General features: G+C 37.2%; 2 protein-coding genes across 2 annotated transcripts in view; both read right to left on the bottom strand.

The window, feature by feature from the left end:
- Window positions 1-3,238: 3,238 nt before the first annotated feature.
- GPR88 (G protein-coupled receptor 88) lies at window positions 3,239-4,412 on the bottom strand. Its single transcript, XM_052802647.1, has one exon. The coding sequence runs from the start codon at window positions 4,325-4,327 to the stop codon at window positions 3,239-3,241; it is 1,089 nt and encodes a 362-aa protein (XP_052658607.1). The 5' UTR covers window positions 4,328-4,412.
- A 2,358-nt stretch (window positions 4,413-6,770) lies between these two features.
- CDC14A (cell division cycle 14A) overlaps window positions 6,771-24,259 on the bottom strand; it is a 67,081-nt gene continuing 49,592 nt past the window's right edge. The window contains 7 exon segments of the mRNA XM_052802642.1: window positions 6,771-9,271; window positions 17,445-17,505; window positions 17,507-17,767; window positions 18,731-18,859; window positions 20,498-20,545; window positions 21,124-21,239; window positions 23,632-23,788. Coding sequence (XP_052658602.1) covers window positions 9,242-9,271; window positions 17,445-17,505; window positions 17,507-17,767; window positions 18,731-18,859; window positions 20,498-20,545; window positions 21,124-21,239; window positions 23,632-23,788 — 802 coding nt within the window. The 3' untranslated portion in view covers window positions 6,771-9,241.

Genomic DNA, 24,259 nt, shown 5'->3' with positions numbered 1-24,259 from the left:
AGCAATTCAATTCAAGCAAACCTTGCTTGAATTGCTGACAGGATTTCCCATCATCTTGATTTACACCTCTTGAAAGATTGTTTGGTTGAGACATTTTAAAGGACATTGGCAACATATATCCCTTGCACCTGTAAATTAGTTGTTTGAGCATGACAGAAATTCATATTGAAGAGAAGTCGCCATTGAACTAGCAGTGGACATATTTGAATCACCTGTAAAAGTAAAGCATAGATGCCAAAAACTGAGAGTCAGATCAATTTCCTCAACCAAGAAGCAGTACCACAGAGCCAGGAGAAGTTGAGCTAAGCCGAGCTTCTATTGCAATTTACCATGGAGTATTTACAATGTGGAAATACAAAGAATATGGCTGTAGAACAAGGCATACAGAACTTTTCTGAACAGTAATTTCTCAGAGAAACTGATCTTAAGTTGAGACAATTACTCTTTCTTAATTACTTTAAATTAAAATTCTTTTCTGCGTAATGCTATTTAGGTCACCTGAGTATATTAAAACAGTCAAAGATTTACAGTCAGATGTAATTACATCAAACTTTCCAAGGGATTTCCAGCTGTTCTCTGGAACTAATGCATAGCATAAGGATAGCTGACTGCAGTTTTGTACATGATAACATTTTTTTATACATGTTTGCATCTAAAATGTAGTCTATATAAAATACAGGCATTTCAGATTTAACTTGCATGCTACTTTACAAGGGAAGAAGCCCAGAAGTTCCAGTTATCTGATGTTTGGACATTGAATTCTGAAACAGGTTATTGCTTTAATTCCAGACTAACATGTTCCATAGCCAAAAATGGGGGGCGGGGGACACATGTTGTCTAATTTTTTGTTTTAAAGTTTGTTCTTTTGCTTATGGGCCCAGCACTGAGCTTTACCAAGTGTCTTCAGTTCCTTTAGCTATGGTGGGAAGTGGTGATGTGCATCCTTTTGTGGGTTCCAGCCTAAGGATTACTTTATAGTAGAACAGGGTCTTACCCCTGGATGGCCCTTGGTTTAGCTTTATTTTGGCAGTGATCCAGAGTATTTTCTGGAATTGGTATAGGTGTGGTTGCAACAGTTCTCCTTCTCCATTTGCTGCAAAAACCTAGCAAAAGCACAGTCGCTGTGATGAGGATCAGAGATTACAACAAGAATATAGTGGCTCCTCTGCTCTCCAAGATATGTGCACAGTGTTGATAAAAATAAATCTTGCATATCTTGTATGTTCATGTTTCCTTGCTAGCCCTCCCCATCTTTCTGATGCTGTCACTCGGTGACACACTCGGTCTCTCACACTGTCTCCAAGATGGAGGAAGAAGCTCTCTGTAAGCCTCAGACTCTAGGAGACTTCTCTTACTTATCCACAGGTCCTTGCAAGTGGCTAAAGCTGTTTTCATGTTGATACATTTTCAGGATGTCAAGATAATTTTTTTTTTTTCCTTTTGAGGCCTTGGTTCCTTGTCTTTGTCAAATCCTGACCTCAAGAAGAATCTTTTCTGTGATGATGGTGAATTTTTTTATTTAGAAAACTAAAATATTGGTATGGGTATTTTAGATACATCATTGTATCACTGATGCCTAAGAGGTCTTAGACTTGGGAAATAATGAAATTCTTCCCTTCCTTTTAAAGCAATTTCTGTTGAAACTCAAACCCCATCAGGTAAGGCAAGCAAAGTGTGGAGCATTATAAAATATGGCCATAGGGCCTTTTATGTTATACCCGTCACGCTTGTCTCTTCCTTGTTATTGTCCCATCATTCAAACATCCTCATGAGAGCTGCCAAGCTCGTATTAGCATCCGTCACCCAATGCAACAAACTCTTGTGAAGAAATTTCCTATGTTCCCATGTGTCCGTTGTTCTTCTCAAGATAGCACAATTTAGGTGATACTGCTCATGGATGCCCATGGATTCAGAAAAGAACTACCTTCTTCCAGCCTTTTGTGCCAAAAGGCAAACAGAGCGCTAGGTATCATCACCACAATAACAACAGCAACTGTGTTGGAAAAGGAGGAGAAGGTGGTCAAGCAACAGAGAAGGAAACACTAGGATTTTAGGTCCATTCTTGGGAGGAATGAGGCTGCAGCACTCACCGCCGCAGTTTGTTTCCCTCGCCACCCGCAGTGCGAGGAGCTGTCGCCTTTCCAAATGCCACACAGAATCTGTCATTTTATATTTAGCAGAGGCTGTAAAAACGCACTTCAGCAATACCGTATTTAATAGAAACACAATAAACTGGCAACTGAACAGGTGACAAGGTTAGATGGGTGACACTAGCCTCCATATTGCATTGTATTTTATCAAGTGCATTACCATAAGCAGAAGCCTTTGTCAAAACAGGCCTTATATAAAGAGCTTTCAAAATAAAATACCCAAACCAGATCACCACAAAGGTGTATGTGTTTTTCTTTTTAACAGTTTCCACAGACATCATCATCTGGAAGTTTGCCGGGGAAGGCTGAAGGAGGGCCTTGCATGGAGCACAGAGATCAGGTAACCCGGGGGAAAGGAAGCAGTTCCTGGTGGATTTATTTTTTGGTGTGTGCGTGTAATGAGACAGTCGCCAGTTCTTCACAAGTGAACCTTGTGTTCAGGGAGCTCACTTGAAAGAATTACTTCAAATGCTGAAAGAATTACATGGATTTTATAAAAACAAACTTGCAGTAAGTCTCAAAAAAAGCTGTCTAGGTGCCTGTCTCACACTGAAATCTTTAAAGCATAACAACAGTTACGTGCGTTGCCATATTTACCAGTTATCCCAGATTTCTAAATCCACCGCTTTTGGCTGAGTCCTGGCCGACACCCGGGGGCGGGCAGCTGCCGTGAGCCGGAGCGGAGCTGAGGGGGCGACGAGGGCCGCGCTGCGGGCGGGCACGAGCCCCCCACCCTAGCGCCCGTCCCGCTGCCCCGGAAAAGCAGCCGGAGCCTCGGGCTGCCCGTCAGCGCGGTGAAAGAGGGAGCGGGGAAGAAGTGCGTGGCGTCAGAAAGGAGCAACAGGATAATGTGTAAAGGAAGGAGCGCTACCAGGGAGGGGGCCGGGGCGGCAGGAGCAAGGGGACCGGGCCCCGCGAGGGAGGGGGCGGGCGGCTCGGCTCCCCGACGTGAGGTGACCGTCGGCGGGGAGGGGCCTGAAGGGACGCGGCTGTTCCCGCCCGGCGCGGGACGGCCCCGCGGGCGCCGCCAGGCGGCGGGGTGGGGGGCCGCGGGCCGCCCGGGGGCCCTCGCCCTCCCCCGCGGCGCCTCAGCGCGGCGCGGCGGCGGCGCTGGCGCTGCCCGCCGTCCCCCGGCGCCGCGGCAGCTGCGGGCAGGGCGGGGCGGCGGCGGCGGGGCCGGCGTCAGCGGCGGGGCGCGGGGCGGCGGCGGGGCCCTCGCCGCGGGGCAGGACGGAGCGGGCCGCCCGGCGGAACTCCTCGCTGCGCCACGTGTAGAGCAGGGGGTTGAGGGCCGAGAGGGAGCAGAGCAGCAGCCAGCTGGCGGCCTGCAGCGCCGGCGGCGCCGGCCGCAGGAAGAAGCCCAGGAGGCTCACCCACACCAGGGGCTGGGTGCCCAGGAGGAAAACGCAGCAGAGCAGCAGGACGGAGACGCTGCTGAGGCGGCGCTGGGCGCGGCGGGGCGGCGGCGGGGCGGCGGGGAAGGGCAGCTGGTGGAGGAGGTGGAAGTTGAGGACGCTGACCCGCTTGGCGCTGCCCCGCACCCGCCGCACGATGCCGAGGTAGCAGTGGAGCAGCAGCGCGGTCTGGCCCAGCACGGCCAGGGCGAGGAGCAGGGCGGCGTAGCGAGGGCTGCCGTCCGTCTGCCGCGGGGGCGGCCGCTGGGCAGAGCCCGGGGTCCAGAGCCCGGGCAGCAGCGGGACCAGGAGCAGGGCGAGGGCCCAGGAGAGCCCGATCATGCAGCCCGTGTGCCTCCGCTGGTAGAGGGCCTGGTACACGCTGGGCAGCTTGGTGATGAGCACGTACCTGTTGAAGGCCACCAGCAGGTGAGAGGCCAGGGAGACGGTGAGGCCGAGGCCGAGGAGCCCCCCTCGGAGCAGCCGGTACTCCGCCGAGCGAAGGGAGGAGGAGTTGAGAGGCAGCAGCCCCAGCACAGCCTCCTGGGGCATCCACAGGGCACACACGCTTAGGTCTGCCGCACAGCCGTTCACAATGAAGGCATTGCTGGTAGTCTGCAGCTTCTTGAAGGAGAAGACTAAATAGATGACCATCACATTGGATAAAGTCCCTGAGATAGCTAAGACTGCATAGAGCAGCGACAGGAAGATGCGGGTCCCGGAGGAGTCCTCCCAGAGCAGCAGCAAAGGCGAGCTAGCACTCCAGGAAGAGGCGTTGGGCATCTCGCTGAATGCAGCTCAGTTTTGACTTCTCCCTGTAAATCCCATCCTTGTCTGGGTCAGAAGATCCTGCTGCAGGAGTCCCCCACCAAGCACAAGGGAGGATGTGCAGCTGAGGGACTAAGGCAGGTTTCAGTCATACAAGCTGCAAGAAAACACAGTTTGCAGTAATGATCCAGAGAACAGCAGTGTCCAAGGCAGGTAGGTAGCAAGAGATCCCACAGATTGTAGCTAGCGAAGGTGGGTCCATAGGGAGCAGATGGCTGTTAGCAGACCAGAGCACGACTGAGGATTCTGTAGCTGTGAAAATGCCAAAAGCAGCAGCACCTTGCAATCAGCGGCAGAAACGGCAGCAACTGATACAAAGCTTTGCAGTTTCTCCTGTGCCACAGTACGTACACTGTATATCATTCCAGGAAGATTCAGCCCTTCCACTCTTCATGAATTATTCAGCAGATTTTCAATTTGTTAAATCAAGAAGAAAAAAACCACCAAACCCTATCATGCTCCAGAAATACTGCAGCTACACAGTCTGACTCTTTTCTCTTTGCCTTACCAGTTTCCTGGTTCTAACCCATTTACACAACTTTCATTTGCAGTAAGCTTTCAAACCAGTATCAGTCACTTCTGTCTGAAATACAGTCCATTTACTGTAGAAACTGCTCTACTAGATACTTAAACTGATTTTTTTCTGATCTTATTTTTGTTAAGAGAAAGCACACCATGCTTCTGCAAGCTTAATTCTAGAACTGGTCTATAACAATATACTTTTCAAATTAAATCTTTCAAACACAATAGGTACACAGATCCTTGGTAAGATAGTACTTATTTGAGGAAGCTGGTCCTCAATCTAAATATTCTACATTTCTTCATAAAACTCAGCCTGTCTCAGGCCACAGGAAATCCTGCATCACTAACCTGCCAGAGGTGAACACAGGTGTCAGTAAGTACACAGATAAAACAGAATCAGCACAGCATTTGAAACGGTCTCACACCAAAATTCATTCAGAGCACAATTTCCTGCAAAGCTGAATGACAGGTTCTTAAGCAGACTAAAAGCTGGTTGAAGAGTAGGGCTTAACAGTCCCTTCCCAACTGGAGAAGAGCTAGTAGTGGGATTCTCCCAGTAACTCTATAGTACTGTACTCAAACAGGGACAAAATGTTAACTGTCCTTACCCCGGACAAGATTTAGTAAGAAACTGAGTAAAAGAACTTGCATTTCCTCTCAAAAGCTTTCCAGAAAAGGAATGCTGATTAATTTTGTGGTGGCTTTAGGAAAAAAGCAGTTTTTGCAGGTGAGTTATATGCAGGCTACAGAAGTAAGCAATCTCAGCTCATAAGGTATGATCTGTATATTGACCAAAGATATCTTTAGGAGGTGTTTTTACATATTGTTAAACTCACAATGCTAACAAATAACAATACCAAAATAATATATTAGGAGGTAATTAGAGTTACAGTTTACATTCTTTAAGATAATGAAGTTAATGTGTGGTATAATGGTTTATTTTGTTGCAATACAGCACATCTTTTATTTGACAGAAGGGCTCATGTTTGCAATTGACAGGGCTATTGATCCAGATGTGGATTTGTTACAAACAAGAATATCTGTGCTCTTTTTAATTAATTAGATTGCTCATGTGCTTAAAAACATAACTGAGTGATTTACTTGATCAGGCCCTTAATTACCATTTTTTTTGCCTGCTGCACTTCACAGTGTAGATCTAATCAAGTGTCAAACCTTTTGAGGCCTTTAATTGTTTAGCTGTCAGTAGAGACTAGTTATTATAGAAACTAAAATCCTCCTCTTTCTGCAGTACTGCAATTGAAAAATATTCTCTAAATCTGTAACAAGAAATATCTCCCTAACCAAAAACCTTCATAAAGCATACTTTAAAGAAATGATTAAGAGTTTCATAAGGCATTAGGCACAGAATCATAGGCCCAGTAGAGATCTCTAGATTTTAATCCATCCTTACATGTTTATCAAACCTCTTTTTAAAGAACTCATGTGCTGCAGCTTGTTCTCCCAGAACAAGATATATTTATATATGAAACAACAGAAATGGTAAAGGTCAAGGATAAGCGAACAGAGGATATGAAACAAATTTCAGGGCATTTCTTAAAAGCTACAAGGTTCTAAAGACCTCCCTGACCTTTCACTGTCCCCCAATTTTTTGTTGTTTTAAGAAGCTGATTGGTACAGAATAGTAGCTATATTTATCATTCATTTTTAAGAACAAAAAATATATTGTATATTAGCTGGCATTTACCTATTTCATATAAGAAATCAAAAGAAATTAAGTCTAGAAAAAGGCTAAGGGAGAGGCTGATTCCTACATACTATGAATTTTTTAATTAGCTGTTCTTCCTTTATATTTACTCTACACATCCAAATCACCATCCATTAATTGAATGTAATGGCAGAAGCCTTTTATTGTGACAGATTAGACTGTCACTAGAATTTGGGCAATTTCTAAAGCATCTGCTCTATTCCTGGCTTTGCCATTCCTTTAGAGTGGCTGTATAACAGTTACATATTGTCCACAACATCTATTACAGTACAGATTTATCTGACAGGAATATTAAGCACTGTGGATAAATAATCATGCAACACAACAAATCTGCTGAAAATCAGTAGCAGAGTTAAACAATGTTAGAACCATTTGTGACTAGTTTTTAATTGAAGGAAGGATAAAAGCTAAATGAAGGCATGATCTTTTAGGTTCTTATGGACAAAGACCGTGCTGTTAGTGAGACTAAGAAACCTGTTGCACATGCAAGACAAGGTGTATTACACCTTTAACAAGGGTCCTTGTCCAGGAAAAAAAAAAGTTTCCTCAATTCAGACACAGCTTTTAAATTATGGTATTTTGAAATACAACCTTTACATCATAATACCAACATGTTGATTAAATACTTGATGTTATAAAAAGCAAATACAACAAGGTTAGCTAGAGAGATCAGTTATAAGAGATACCTATCATACTAATGTCTTTTTACATCATCTTATTTATAAATACACTACATACTTTAGAAGAAAGAAGGTGACTTTGGAGAGCTACTCTTCAATTAGAGATCTAATCATACTAGTTTACATCAAAAGATCTAAGTTAGAAAAGCAAGAAACAAGGAAGCTGGCTGATATAGGCATTTTATTATCAATTAGCTGTATGTATCTCTCTCTACGTTTCAAAATTAAACAATATTTTATTAAGGAAAACTATTTATAACAAAGTACATAACAAAATCCTTTATAAGAGGTAGAATTACCTTACCATTAATCTATAATTCATATACAGTATATTGTATATATATGCACACACATATGCTACTTTGTGTGTGTATATGTTACATATACACAGTTGTGAAGAAAGTACAGTATTTGCATGTAAATTTTATTCAGTGATTTATATAGCTGCTCTCAGTATTGCTTATTAACACTTTCAGTACAACTTTCCATAGCAATTTGTGATCTGATCTTTTTAAAAAAATAATGTGGCACTTAATCTTAACTTCAGTTGTAAAGCAAATGCAGGGCATTCACAGGTCTTCAGGAACAAAGACTGACAATTCAACCAAGTTTTATTTTCAAGTTTCCATAGATATCAGAAAAACTCATAGGTAACAAATCTGTTTTGTTTCTGTCTTCTAAATTAGTAGCAAATCGAGTCCTCAGAGCTGCTTACATTTTTTTTGCTTACTATGCACTTGTGGAGTTCTGACAATTTTACATATGATATGTAGTACTTCACTGTAACACCACTTCCTTCTAAGTCTCATTCCTGATCACACCTGATTAAACTATACCTTAAAGAGCATCTTTACTGACAAAAATACTCTGTGATACAGGAGGTTACATTAGCTGTATATTTTAACAATAGTTTTCAAATTAAAAGGTTTATGAAGCGTCCAGTTGGTAAGTGAAAATTTAATATACTTCCAACATTTAGTGTGCTTTGCTAATGAAACTGTACACATACTGCCAACTGTAGGTTAAAAACACGTAAGTATGCAGCACTGCCAAATTCATTGTACATGCACATTCTTACCAACTTAAACTTGGTCTGCCTTCATTTTTGCAGTATATATTGCATAGCAAAATGTAACATTCTATGTTGAAAAGAAAAGTTAAAACATTCCTTTAAGACAAATTGAAAGAAAGTGTTAATTGTACAATTGAATCATCAGATAAATTACTTTCTCTTTGCAGTGGAAGATGTAAGTTACATTACAGCTCAACAAATATTTTCCCTTTATTTTTCTTTCATAGTGTTTCCTTATGAAACATTAGCAGCTGAAAGTGGAAAGCAGACTATGTATCAAGTGCTTTCAGTTGATAGTGTAATAACTAGTTTCTCACTAGTTAGACTTCCATTAAGTTACCAGAAGACCAATTAGTGAGAAAGTAATTACATTGGGCTTTAAGCAATAATGATGGACCCATAAAACAAGAAAAACATCTTGTTCATAAAAAGATTTTCATATCTTTGATAAACATGTAAAAATTCTTTAAAATACACATTTTTGTAGCAAAGTGAACACTAAATTAAAATATATTCTAATTTTTACATAATTTTTATATATATTGCTTACCAAAATATTCTCTCAATACATATTTTAACACTGTACACAAGTTAATAAATGTCTTAATAAAACTCATTAGAAATATATTCAAGTTGTCTCAACATTAATAATTGAAATCCGTATATAACATAGGGTAATTTCCATAAATTCAACATCAGTGCATCTGCAGTAGTCATTAACAAGACACTTCTGCCTGTTAAGAAGCCTCCTGTTGGTGTTAAGGTTTTAATAGGTCTTGTATTGAAGATTCCTCCTCTGAGTGAGCAGCTTCCTTCCTTAAGTTCTTCAATTTTAAGAGGTCAACAGGTTTCACCAAAGCAGCAAGACTTTAGTACTGAACATACTCAGACTGAAGGGACTGTGCAGAGAAGAAAAAGTGATTAAAACTCACTGGGGAGGTTATATTTGCATATAACATGCATTTTGCACTTAAGGAGTAGAGGAGGGACAGGAAGGAGAAAAATAAACAGAGTTGGAGGGGTAACTGAATCTCTGCATAGGTAAACAAAATAACATAGAAGAAACTCAAAAACTACATACAGTAAAGTCCCACCTTCCTGTATCTACACTTACTTTTCCAAACCAAATTCTAGAGATTCTTGAAGAAAGTGTTACAAGTCCTTTAAAACACCACCTTAAAACAATACCTTACAAATGTGTTGGGAAAACATACAATTGCAGTTACTATAATTGAATTGTTTCCATTTATCCTGAATGAGATTCAAAGTGCTACTGTAAAAAATACAGCACACTTTAGATGTTGATTCAGGTAATGACATAGGAAACATATACGGTGTAGCTAATTACTGAGAAAAAAAGCTACAGCAGCACAATTATGCACATGAATAAATTTATCTATGATTACTAAAATCAGATGAAAATGAAGCACTGCAAATGGTTCATCTGGATTAGCAAGCAGTCAGTGTAATTAAGAGGAAAGCACAACCTGGTCTACTGTATTTATTTACATTTCTGGTTCTATTGAAGTCTAACGTTTTATGATAAAGTGATTAATCAATTTAGACAGCATCCAAACATTTTATTACCTCCTATACAGATGTGTTCAGGAAGTCATTCTGATGAATAAAAAGTCTTATCTGAGAGAGCTCTTCACTGTACTAGTATGGTTATAAACAAATACCAAGTAAAAAACCCAAACCATATTTTAAACCTGCATCAATTCATCAGAATTAGAGAACTACTGTAGAACAACATGAATCCCAAGAAAGCTTAGAAGCTTGGAGTCTTCTCTTCTATTTTCCCACTATTCCTAACTAGTCACTATAGAAATGCTCTTTGGCATCCATAGTGAAAACTATTAATAGAAGTGCATAATAGATATGTAAACCTTTAGAGCTCTAACTAATATCACAAGCCCACTTTTTTTTCTGTATCTTAAGTCTCAGTGTATATTTCCAAAGTTTTCTTTTAAATGCATTTCCACATCTTGAAAATCTGAGACCATCTGGATATTCTTTCCCAGGTTGAAAAAGAAGGGCTGTCAGCATATAAAGATTTGAATACCACTGACTAAAAAGGGTCTGTTTTTAGTACTGAATGGATTCAACAAGAAGGGTATAATTTAATAGAAAATACTTTACCATAAAACTAAACATGTAACAGGTATTTTTTCATTATAGGCTCAGAATCACCATGGAATACATAATCATAGAAGCTTATTTTTCCCCCACTCTGTTCTCTAATAATCATTCTGGATTATTAGCTTTGGTGAGAGCATTTATTATATGTGTAAGAGTGAAGCAGAAGGAATAGCCCCTCATTAATGAGCACTTGAAACTTCTGCTCTCTTAATGATCCTCAAAGCTTTCTCATTTTCAGATGTGTATTTTAACAGTCAGAAAGATGGTTACACTTAGAGCAGTATTTGAAATGGATCCTTCAAAACTGATTTCTAAGTAAAGTTAATTAACAAACATTAAAAAATGCATGACGTTTAATTATATACTCTCATATGTTGTACAGTAATAGATTACTTTAAGCTTGGACAGATGAAAGATGACCAGAAAGCACTGTACACTTTTGGTGATATTGGGAACAGCTATCATTAGTTGACAAAGAACTGTAACAGCAGCCCTTTACTTAGCAGACAGTAGTAACCAGCAATTCTACATCATAATTTAAATAAACAAGCAAACCAGAAATTAAAGATTCTGAAGCTGAAACTAAAATTGTTAGGAATCAAAGGTACAAAAATATGGAAAAAAATTAATAGCAACATATAAAAAAGAACAAATATCCATGCAGCACAGATTGCTTGGAAACAAGATAGCATGTTTTGTTAATTTTCATTACAGATGGGTAGGCAGGATTTATTTATTTTCAAATTAAGAAGTATGTTTTTCAGTGTACTGCCACCCTCACCATAGCTCTACTTCACATAGCAATGATTTCTTCCTAATGTTTCAAAGCCTTTTCTGAATACAGGGAAGAATTAAATCTAAGCAGCATTTTTTCCAGATTAAGATTAATTGATGTGACTTCCCATAAAGTTATTACTAAAAACGTGGTGATAGCCATGACAACTGAGCTGTTGTAAAATATACAGACTAATTTTTGAGTCTCAAAAATTAAATTATAGCTGGGCAGGGTTGTTTGGTTTGTTTATGTTTTTTTTGCTCTTTTGCAGTTAAGTGATTTGTGCTTTTAAATCTCTTCATGTTGTCCAAAGAGACTGACTGTAATATTTCAACACCTGTAATTGTGATTTTTTTTTTTTTTTTAAATCTTTTGAGGAGTTTTCTATTTTAAAATTTACATCCCTACCTCCTATTTGCAGTGACTTGAAGTATGGCCTGTGATTCTGAAAGCTTTATTGAAAACAAAAAGCCCCAATCCACCTTTACAAGTCATATGCTGGTATTTAACAAAATCTTAATTAAAATAGAGGTAAAAATAGAAGGAAAAAACCAAAGAAAATTGACTGCTGAATTGCAATGATGAGAATATAAAATCAGTTGAGTAGAATTCTCAATGTGTACTCCTGCAGTGGTCCCATGCAGTGTCAAGCTTGGCATTTTTTACCTAAGTATCAGACATTTAAACAAAGAATTAAGAATTCGATAGCTTCACTACAGTTAATGATATCTAATAAACTTCATGCTGAAGCAACTGCTTAGATCACTGTCAGCTTTCTTCTTCAACAGGTGGCACGGAAAGCCTCCTGGAAGAGAAAATAAGCCACATATCCATCTAGGCACTAGAACCATATTCGCATGCATTCAACTTCACGACCAAGTCAGCTCCGAGTTAACTTTTAAGAGGGAACAACCCTATAGCATTTAGGGCTATTTGTTAGGACTTGAACATGCACTTTTCCCAGATAATTGCAAAAAGTAATTTAATTTAAGTTTTTGAATTGTGTGTCAATGCTCCCAAAACATTGTTGCAGCAGGCAAGAATTACCATGAATACACAGGTTCTACTAAAATAAATTAGGATATATTAATAGAAAATGCATACACACTTGAAGTGATCCTTTGAGTCTGCTAAATTTACAGATCAGTAAGATGCACTAGTGTTTGTCTCTCTTTTTGCAAAGGCTGTCCTATATTCATTAATGATAAGTTCTTATTAAGAAAAACTATTCTACAAGTATAAAGATCACGTATATGAATTTTAAAATACTGCTACACTTATCAATTTTTTGAGATTTTTCCATCTTGCCAGTTTCCATGACTAGCTATAGAAGCAAAAGGTGACTCATCTTAAGACTACCCAGTTACATACTCCTCAATAAAAATACATGTTACAGAGTGATATTTGGATTTATAACTATTGTAAGAACAAAGTAAAAATCTTATTGTGGTACCTTAAATGTGATTATACTCGGTAAAAATATTTCTGCAAATTATAATTGCAAGAGATTCTGTTTAATCAAAACATAGATATGTAAAATTTGGAAATAAAATATTTATTCTATTTGGGTAGAATAGCAAGTTGTCTATTCTATGAAAATCAAGCTTTTCTTCTAGTTCATCAGCATACAACAGCATAAACACAATAAAAAGGAAGTGGATTGCAAGCTTACACTGACGAAGGAGAAAAACCATTAGGGAAAAATATATGGCTGACAAAACCAGGAAGTCATAGTCATGGTTATTTTTTGTTTGTTTTAAATGGAACGTGGAACAATAGTATTAATTTTTTTTAAATATTTTATTATGAAACAGGGGAAAAAAAAAGAGTATTGAATAAATTGCTCTTCCATACTGTGCGGGGGGAAGATGTACTTGCATTGCATAAAAATGAAGTTCTCAATTTCCTTGCTAATGAGATTAAGGAACATTAATTAGAACTGAAAATTTACTGTCCTAAACATTGTAAAATGCTCCTGCACCACTCATGTTGATAGTTAACAAACTTAGAAATAAGATTGATAAGGTGATTTTCTAAAATAGAGTACTTATACAATTACAGATGGTTAGTTTGATATGTAACTCAGGTAAGTGAGATTCTGCTAATAAAAAGAAGAGGAATATAATTCATATCATTCAAGAGTTCTTTGATGAGATAAGTTAAATGAATAAACATAACTACCAGTATATGTAATAGACCTCTGTTAGGTACATTATCTGATGTGCTCCAATTAGAAAAAAGTGCAACGTAATACAAACACTGCAACAAGACCAAGATTTGGCTGTCAAGACTTCCAAGCAATTTCAGCATTTAAAGCAGTGAAGTGGAAATCATTAAACAGAATTCTGTTAACAGAATTCTGCCAGAACTGGTATTAAGGCTTGATGCTGCTCCATATTTTACTCATGAGCTTAAGACCACTGATGAATATCACCAAAAGCAAAATAGCTGGATGTCAGTGGTTGAAGTCTTCCTTGGTTGGTTAATTGGTCCTATTAAGAAGAGGGAAGGGGGAAAGAAAAAAAAAAAAAAAAAAGACGACGCTTTTCCACAGAGTTCCACATTAAAAAAAACAGGGAATGCAGGACGTTGGACTAAAATACAAGTCAGTATCTTGGATGGCAAGAACTCTTTTTCTTTTTTTCTCCCCATGAACTCCCAATGCATTACAGTTCAAGAAGGTAACACAAGCTATGGATTTATAGGCAGGACAGCACTGAGTAGCAGCTTCCTGGACCTGAAAGATGAATGTTAGAGTGCTGCATCTATTTCTTGAAAAGGGATTTTCAAAAACTGTAAAGGATTCGAACACTTTCCAAAAGGATCTTTGAGCCAACTTAGCTTATCAAAAGACAATCAGGTTGAGATAACTAGCATGAAATATCTTCATGACAAGAAAATAAGGTAATAAAGGACTATAAGTGACATAATAAAGATATACAGCAAATTTCAGATTAAAAGTGAAATGGTTTTAAACATGACTGCATTCAACCAGTGGGACTAATGATCAAGAAAAATTATATTGTCTTCAAAATAAACCACAATCAAGATGAATCTGCATTAGCCAGTAAGTCAGAGGCTCACTACCAGACCGAAAGCATTCAGAGATTAAATGATCATATAATCTACTCGTCTTAAACACTGTGACATCACAGTAACTGCACTCAAGTCAGTCAATTGTGCATAAAATGGGTAACAGTTTAGTGCACTCGACTGTGGTTGTGACAGATGCACAGGGCCATACAGTATACATGCAACATTCAGGACAAGTTTGAAAAACATCTTCCAAGTAGGAAAGCAGTTTAACCATTATTATTATATTGAAGTAAGATTACTTCACAGGTAAGTCAGAAACTTGTATTTTGCCACATAGACTTTGCATGGCATGATTCTTCCTAAGAAATGCTGCTTCTGCCATCACATTACATAAAACCTTTTTTCTCTCACCTCACTCTTCCAGAGAAGACTGGATATAGCATCTCATTTAAAGATCTTGCTATATTTGACTGTGTATAACCTCTACTCCTCATCAGCAAATGATATAAAGCCAAGAATTGTTCAGAGGTTACACCCTTACATCCTTCCATGCATTACTAAGTCATTAAGATAGATAGGAGGAAGATTAAAATGTTCTTAAAGCAGGAGAAACGTGCATTCTAGAAAGCTACTTTTTCTGCAAAAATGTTTCCCATTCAACCTAAAACTTTATACTATGCCTAACATATTTCATTTAAATCACTGTTTTAAGTCACTTAATAGTTTTAGTGCAAGAGAACAAAGGTTCATTTCCCTCTTTACCAATAAGGTATTTCTTCCCCTTAGGGCTCTGCATGTAGGTTTACATACTTATGCGTAATATGCAGCTGTAACCAGAATATGGAACAAAACTCTTAAGAATTGCTGCTGGCAGCATATCATTTACAGAAGGTACAATACAAAGGAATGGGAATGGGTTGACCTTCCAAAGAGTTATTGTTCAAATACATTAAATACGAGACAATATTGAAGGTGAGAAACAAACAAACAAACAAAAAAATCAGATACTTTACCACTTAGTTAGTCAGGTGAGTGATTGCTCTCTGCCATTGCTGGTGTATTGACTTTGTTTCCAGTATATTCAACTGGAGCCTCTGTCAGTCCTCCTGAGGACTCAACTTCTGTAAGCATGTTGAATAAAAGACTGGAAACACCTAAAAAGGCTGACTTTCCAGAACCATCAGAATTCCTGAACAAATCAAAGACTCCTGGATGTGTCTTAAAACAATTATCCTCAGCTTGCTATACAGCTTTTTACCTCTCTCCTCATCTCTACACCTGGAGGAATTAAACTAAATTAGTCAAACTAAAACAGTTCTTTTGTTCTAGAACTGGTTTAATCATAAGAAAACTGGGATGGTTTCTATATCCAACTTGAGAAAAATCTCCATTATATATAGTTTACCTCAATCCCATGTAGCAGGTAAAAACACAGCCAAATTAAAAGGGTAAAACAACTTCAAAAAACTGAAAGGACGTGGCAATATTCAAGAAGTCCCTCGCAAATAAGTTACTGCAGATGTTTAAAGTAAACTTTAAACTCAAATTTAAACTCAGTGCAGAACATTCAGTGATCCTAAGATCATGGAATATTATCACTTATTTCCAGATAAGTTGTAGTGGATAAGAAGCTAAATGTACTTTCAAACAAGGAGTCTGAATACATCAAGTACTTCAAAGAGTTGCTTTAGGTCAAGCACATCCTAGCACACTAACACTACTCCTTTTCCAGTGGAAGTATCCATTGAATTTAAGGGAATACAGAATCAAGTTCCCTCAACTAACTTAATTTTCAATGTACTTTGTATACTAGTTAGGTTTCAGGCACACGTGCCATTTAATTCCACAATGGAACAATGAGAATTTATTTCCTACTGTCATCCATCCTCAGAAAGTGCAATTCATACTCCCAAGCTATAAACATGTGGCTTCTGAACTGTAAGTGGTGCCACAACCGAGCTATTAACAAGAGGGTTAGATCCCCCACTTTTTCAGGAAAAAGAGAACACAACCCATAAATGATCTTTTCAGCTGACATCCTAGTTACGTGCAATATGTGTATTAGTTCTTTTAAAACAGGAGACTTGCCACACTCAGAAAAACAGTAGCAGGTATAACACTAAAACTTTATACTGAAACAATTTATCAGTGGTAAGGAAACAGAAAAGAAAGGTGTAATATTCTGAAGTTAATTTTATATGAAGGTAATTTTATTGCCAGCAGCTAAAAAAATAAAAATTGGAAGTGTCAGTACTACTAGACAGAGGCTGACAGGTTCAATTAATTGTAGGCAATGTATTCTACTAGAAACACTGCACTAATTTATATAATTAGTAGGATATCAAATCTTTAGAAAGCAGATAGTTTAATTTTTTTTAGTTTTATAGTAGTAAATGTTTGTTTTTTCCCCTAAAATAGCTGAAGTTGTTTCTGATTTCATAACTGAAGTTTCTCTGCATTTTGTATAGAATCACTTTTAAGTTGCATTAATTTATCCATGTATCCTCTTTAGGCAGACTCTTCACACAGAAAAAGGGCACAACATAAGCCCAATGCAGCTAAGTTGTTGAGGAATGAAAGCTAAAATGCTGAGACCATCAGAAATATCTTGCTCTAAAATACTTCTCACATTTGGTGTTAGAAAATGACTAGGTTTCAAGTCAAGTGGACTCATCTTTCAAATAAGCCCTGTCTTTAAGAATGTTGTACCTTCCATTTAGTATGATATGTACAAAGGTCTCTTTAAATCTGTTACTGCGTGAAGATTAAGATACATAATAAATTTATAAACTATGCTATGGATAATTTGAAATAAAAAAAAAATCTAAAGGGTAAGAAGGTCCATAAAAAAGATATCAGAAAAGGTGTTAGCTTAAGTTCAGGAGTGATTTATTTTCATGAAGCCTCTATGATCTAGGTGCTTGAAAGAGATGGAAAAAAAGCAGCTGAAATGATAATTACTTAAAAAGGTAACAGACAAAGGTGCTGTTCAGAAACATTAAAGGAAGTCAGAGAATTATGCTGGGTTAAGTTTTTTTTGCAACAGCTTTTTGCAACAGAAGCAAGGGAGATAAGCATCGGTCAGATGCCTGAAAGTGCTGTTGTGGCTATGAACTTACAGGAATTGATTGAGTCTGGTATCGTGCTGGAGGAGTTGTAAGGCCCATAAAGGAAGCTTGATGCGTACTCATCTGTCACGGTGCTGTGAAAACTGGTTTGGCTGCTCAGGTTGTTGCCACTACTGCTGTTTCTGTTGTATAAGTTGTTGTTCAGTTCATGGTTATTTCTGTGAGACAGCTGCAAGCTGCCATTCAAGTGGCTGGAGATATGGCTTACAGAAAAACCTGTCCTAGAGGACGATGATGTCATTTTGGTCTCATCATCATCTGAAGCAGCATACAGGTTCCCTAGAGAACTGGCTAGCCTGGAGTTTATGGAAACGCTGAATGGAAAACACATGCAGGGAAAAAAAATACACACAACGTATGTACAGATATATACAAAAAAATAACAGACAATTCAGAAGACATTAGGTGAATAACATAGACCTTTCTGAAATAATTTGTGTTTGCACACAGGTTCATCTTCTAGCTCTCAAATAATGAAAACCAGAATTCTTTGTCAGCAGTTCCCAAACTTTGTTTATTCAAGCACTACCATGGCCAGCTTTCACTTCTATCAAACCATATGCATGTGCAGGAGATTGTGTTAAAAGGTTTAGGCAGTGGCTGATCTACACTGAAGTACTTTCTGTACATGTAATAGTTTAAGAACTCCTCTTCTGTTTCTTGAAATTAGTAATGTGATACAAGTCTTCAGGTAACCAAGAAGTAATATGATAAAATTTGAGAATAAATATAGAGTGTCCTGAAATATGTTTTTAAGTTAGTTATTTTCTTCAAGTAAATATTTGTGCCCAGAAGTTATTAAAAATGCATCAATCATTCTAAATTTCATTTAACATCCATAATTACTTAGTACAATAGTAATAATGGAATTAAATAGCAATAAATCAAGGGTTCATAAAAGTCATACTAATTACCACCCAGTATTTTTCTGAGATTAATAGTATAAAGACTTGTGGGAATACTTGCAAAACTTCTATAAACTCAGATGAGTAAAAAAAAAACCAAAACAAAACCAAAACCTGAGCAACATAATACTGTTTCTGACTTGATATAATGCCACCAAAACCCTTGTACCAGTACTTTAGGTTTTGGTTTTTGTTTGTTTTTTATATCTGCAGGCAACTAAAGTTTGGCTAGTGGAACAGCAAATCACTTTGTAAGTAAATTTGAGCCTTCTTACACCCAAGAACCGCAAGCGCTTCATAGACTGCATATGTGCTGAAAACCACTGTAGTATATAGCAAGTATTTGTACCAAAATGAGAAGAAGAAAAAAACCTTTTAATGTTAGAGCCTGAGGATGTGGGAATTCTGCTTATTCTTTCTGCAGATGGTGAATTAACTGCCATCACTTTGGAGGCCTTCAGAGGAGACATGGATCCTTCTGTGCTACCTGAAGTATTCAGTCTAAAAGGAGTGCAGAGTTTTAGTGAGAAGCAAGATTTTTATAATTGAAATATACAATCTCAAACACATACAGTCTTTCAATACATACACTAGTATTTTAAAAAGTGGGAATTCTTGAGTCTGAGTACTGAGAACTCACCAGCAAAAACTCAACAGTTTGCCTGTTTTCAAATATTTTTTCAAAAAAACTTTTCGAATATCCCACTCCCAAGTTTTTTCCCCGCTGTACCCTATTATACAGTTACAGGCTACTTTTCACCTTAATAATATGTGAAGACTAAGTATCCATTTTCTATCAAATTTATTGTAAATTTGATTATAAATTTTAAATATTGTAAATTTGAGAAATAATACTTTTTGTGCTTATAAAGCAAGTACAAGTGGAAAAAACCCAACACTGTAGGTTTCATGAGAAGAACATCATTTCCAAATGCCAGCAAGAACATTTTTACAAAGTTGCACAGAACATACAGCTCTTTCTAGGGTGGGACTCTTAATGACCAAATTCTTCATATTTTGATAATGAGCTGTAAGTATGGTACACTGGACTACTCAAAAATGTTAGCATTATAGCTGTCCTTATTAGTTTTTTAAAAACTAATAAACAAATAGCCTCACAGTAGTATGAAATTCTCTCCATCCTTAGACCAGGGGCTATTAGCATGATCAGCTCGTAAAGGATGAAAGACCTTGGGTACAAGACTCCAACTAAAAGCACAGAAGGAATGACATTGAGCAGGAATAGTTTTAATTCCACACTAAGAAAGAGTAAACAGACATCTCCAAGGTTAGACATCTGGAGTAATCCATCTCAAAAATCCAGGTTGTCACAACACTGAAGAGAATGTGTTCTTTTCAGTATTAATGCTTTATAATGACAGATCTTTTGTCTTACATGTTGTATTTTAGATGCAATGGTTACAAAACCAAAAGACTCAATTCTGCCATTCCTATAACTCTTAAAATTAAGTCAATTTTCACCCTATGTTTTATTTTCTTTTGGGGGGCACCGTCCGTACTGATTTGAGTTTAGTACAGGTCATAAATGAAAGAAACATTTAGAAGATGAGAAAAAACTATTGGTTCTATTGGCTCCACAGAAAGTTCTGAACAAAGCATGTAGTAAAGTGCAGTGAGGACCCTGTATTAAAATATGAAAAGGAACTAAAAATATTTATCTGGTACATCTTCTAAAAAAAAAGTACTGATTGTATCCACTAAGTAATAACTCCAATTCATCTACTAAAACACACAGGACAAAAATTGTGATACACAGAAAATATGTAGCCAATTTAGGCTTTTGAGACAAGTATTTAATTTTACAGAGATAAAGTGGTAATGAGTTAATTAGTCATCCTTCGTTGCATAACAGCACAGATATTAGAAAATGTGACTGAGGAAATTACTTGTATGTGCTAATTATTAAGAAGAATTCAAGGTACCCCCAAAGTAGAGCTGTAGCCCTCTGTCCATTAGATTTCCCTGTCTGCCCCCCACAGGTGTTTAAAAAAGTTTGTTACCTGCCACTTCTCAGAAGTCTGAAATTGCTAATCAATTGATGTGGAAGTATAATTCAAAACACTGAAAATTTAAGACCTGAGTGGTATACATTTAGAACTATAATTTTAAAGTTAATACCTGAAAGGTTGCGATAGTGACCTGGTGTGCAGTTTCATGTCTTGCAACCTAAAGAAATAAAAGCAGCAATCTTTACCAAACGATAAAAAGCTTCTTGTCTCCCCCAAAACATACTTGCATGTCTCATACTGGCTTTAAAGTACAAGCCTAACAAGAGTTAAGAATTATTGACAATCATTATTTTAATTTAAGGTTAAATAACAGAGAGGTACTCCAGGTTTATTTTCAAACTTCACATTTTTACTGGTTCTGAAAAATTCAAAGTTTATATAAGGAGTACAGAAAAGTAATTATAGAAAAATAACTAATTTCATTGAAGAATATTTTGTTTGAGACATAAGTTTTAAAATGCTAGATAGATATAAATTTGAAGGGTTTGAGATTTTTTTTTTACTTTCTTTTTTACTGCTACATAATAAGTAGATATCCTGAACAGGGAGACGGGGGGTGGGGAGGAATTCATAAACCAAATCTGCAACTAATACATACATACCTAGAGAAGTTTCCACCACAGAAGGTGGTACAGCTAGTACCACTGCCTTAAACAAGGCCATGTACTTGCCATAAAGATCTGATAGCATAGACTGAATTTAAAATTGCAGATTACCTCAGAATAAATTAATTACCTCAGAGCTCCAGTTGTAGCAGAACATGGCCGTCTCCGACTTTTTAAGGCATTAAGCTTATCTCCCTGCGTAATGCCATTCTGAGTTTCCACACCTGCTTTTTCTTCAAAATCATTCTGGGAAACACAAAGTATGCAAGCAAGGAAATATATCAAATCCTTAGGAGTAGTGCAGTTTCAAAGTATCAAACACCTCCTTCACAAAGATTATAATTTAAAAGGCTAATCTACAGTCTTCTGCATACATGGGGCACTACTCTGTCTTTCCATAGTTCCAGTAAATTAAATGTGTCACTGTAGGCGAACGCACATTCACAGAGGCTTTTTTCAGAATCTGACCTCAAAGTCAGTTCAGGATGCTTGAGTCTAATGCCAGTATTTATTTACTTCACAGAAGTCTGTTTTTATAGCATGTAAACTCCAACTCCTTCCTCCCTAACTATTTTAAAAGTTATCATCAATGTGGAAGGGAAGCAGTAACACACAATTTTGTGATATGCGCAAGATGAGGAAAAAATTTATCTAAAAGTTGTGTGTCCTGCAAGAGAAGCTAAAAATCAACTTCCCTAAATTACTAGATTTTTTTAAAAAAATAAAAAGTTCTCATGACCTCTAGAAAAATAGTTTTGAAAAAAAATTCCCTATGAGAACTTAATAAGTAATATAGGAAGACCAGATTTCAGAGTTTTCTCCTACTTCTAGCTTTAGAAAATATTATAAACTCTAAGAAATATTAAAAGTGTATGCCAACACTGTTTAAATGCCTATTTATAATTTCTGACTGATCTCAAAACAGACTTTTCGAAGTCCCAAGTATTAAGTAGAGACAGTATCTTAAGTACCAGAGGAATATGAAAGTTACACAAAGCAAGAAGAGAACTGTGATTTTTTTTAAATTGCCAAATGAAAAAAACTTATACCAATGATGCTTCATTTGACCTCAGATTAAATATTTGTATTACTGCGGTTCCTATTGTGCCTAAGTGACCTCACTGCTCTGCATAAAACAGAACAATAGTTTCTGCCATTAACCAAGATAAAAGATTGACAGAATTAATACAATAGAAGTTAATCAAATTATGTGATGGTCCAAGTGTTGCATTAATTACAGGAAAATATAAATATTTTAGCTAGATTTCATTGAACATTATATGCTAGGCCATTTTTACCTATCATTCAGCCTCAGTGCTGATAAATTTTGTTTCACTGTCTCTACCTGCCCAACAGTTACTGCATGTAGCTGTTCTGTCCTCTGATTCTTAGACCTTACACATTTTTGGGACTGGGAACATTACTTTGTTTTAAACTTCCAGAGAGCCTAGTATAATGAGGTCTTGCAATATAACCAAATAACCAAAGAAATAAAGAGATAAGTTAAATGTTTTGAAAACTGAATGTTAAACAGCTTTAATATGACATCTGTAAAAAACTGAAATACACATATTACGGACAGGGTTACAGTAGAAAAAGCAGCACTGTGGTTTATATTGTGGATCTGTACATAAGCTGCTACAGTGTACAGGTAGTTCAGTTACCTGCAAGTAAGTTGCTTTAAATACTGGAAGCAGTAAAGCTGTAGTAGTAGCTCAGATTCAAAAACATTACTTTTACCATCCAGCTATGTGCCAGCTGTTTTCATTAGGCATACAAGATCATCTCTACACATTGTTATATTCTCCAGTTAGTAATCTAGATATTTAACTTTACACATTCCAAGCCACAAATTGAACTTCCAAAAGGGAAATAGTACTTTTACAGAAATGCATTCAAGGTGCTCTTCCAGATTATGACAGATCACATGATAGACGGTTATTTTAATTTATAGTAATAACTAACTGAAGAAGGTGCCTACTACATCCCTGGTCTTTTACATCAAGTAAAGGATTCCATCAGCAGCATAAAAGCTCTTTAGTTATTACAGAGCTAAGAGAGAATTAATCAAATGCATAGTTTCTCTAAACTGCTTCTCTCAGATACTGTAGGAAACTACAGTTTAAGATTTTTACTAGCCCAGAAGCAGAAGTATGTTCACTTTAGTTTGCACTTCATGTCTGTGCTTCTGAGAAATAATTGTAAGGTCCTTACCCTAAATCTACACATCACATCAGTAATCCATAACACTGATAAAGAGATGGACATCTACACACTCATGCATTATTAGCTAGAAACTTGGAATAAATAGATTTCCAGGAGGAAAACTGATTTTTTTTTTTCCTCCATTCTCTAATAAACAACTGAAAACCCTGAAAGAATGACTTGAAATAATGCAAACCTTTTGAAGTTTGCAAAATGATCTGTAACAGTTTTAAATATAACCTAAGCTTTCTCTTTTCTTTGATTTTTTTAAGAGTGGAGATTTGTTCTAATTATGACCTATAAAAAAGTTTAGCTGTGAAAAAGCAGTCTAGTACTAATAAAAGCCTAAAAAAACCTAAAAATTATCTATAGCTAGTTATTAAAAGATCAGCTCTATCTCTGCTTCTTTGAAGTTTTTCCTACGAACTCTTACCTCCCTGTATTGATCCAAGTCTTGTACTTTATTCAAGCTGTCACTGATTGAAATGTCATTCAAGCCACAAAGAACTCTGTTAAAGTTTCCATCAACTACTCGTTGTTTCTGCTTTGATCGGATGAGATCCCCCTCCAGCCATAACATTGCTTGCTTCCTTTAGGATACAAAAGCAAATCAATTCATATCAACAAATCTGCATACACATAAAATACAATATGAAAACACACTACTCTTACAGGTTGCCAACACTTGAATCTTCTGTACATCTTCATCTGGAAAAAAAAAATTGAATGTCTATCATAAAAAAATCATCATTTTCAATGGTTAAAACCAACAACCACCCACTCTCCCCCTGCCCCCCAAATCACCAAAAAAGTCTGTAGCCATCACAGAAATGTTACAGGTACTAAAACTTCATTTTACAAAATCCTACTGGGAAAAGAGATTAACTAAACAGGAATTTGCAATGGTATTTTAAAGGCTTTTAAAACACAACTTAAAAATTCATATAAAATAATGCTTTTATATACGTAATGTGTAGACTAAATGATGATACAGCACTTTCCAACTTATTAGCATGAGTTTTGTGTATACAGATACTGTGTAGTAAAACTACAACTGACCT

This window comes from Harpia harpyja, chromosome 11 (genome assembly GCF_026419915.1).
Source record: "Harpia harpyja isolate bHarHar1 chromosome 11, bHarHar1 primary haplotype, whole genome shotgun sequence".
NCBI classification, from domain to species: Eukaryota; Metazoa; Chordata; class Aves; order Accipitriformes; family Accipitridae; genus Harpia; species Harpia harpyja.
Note: the sequence above shows the minus strand (reverse complement) of the source record. Positions and strands in the feature narration are given on the sequence as shown.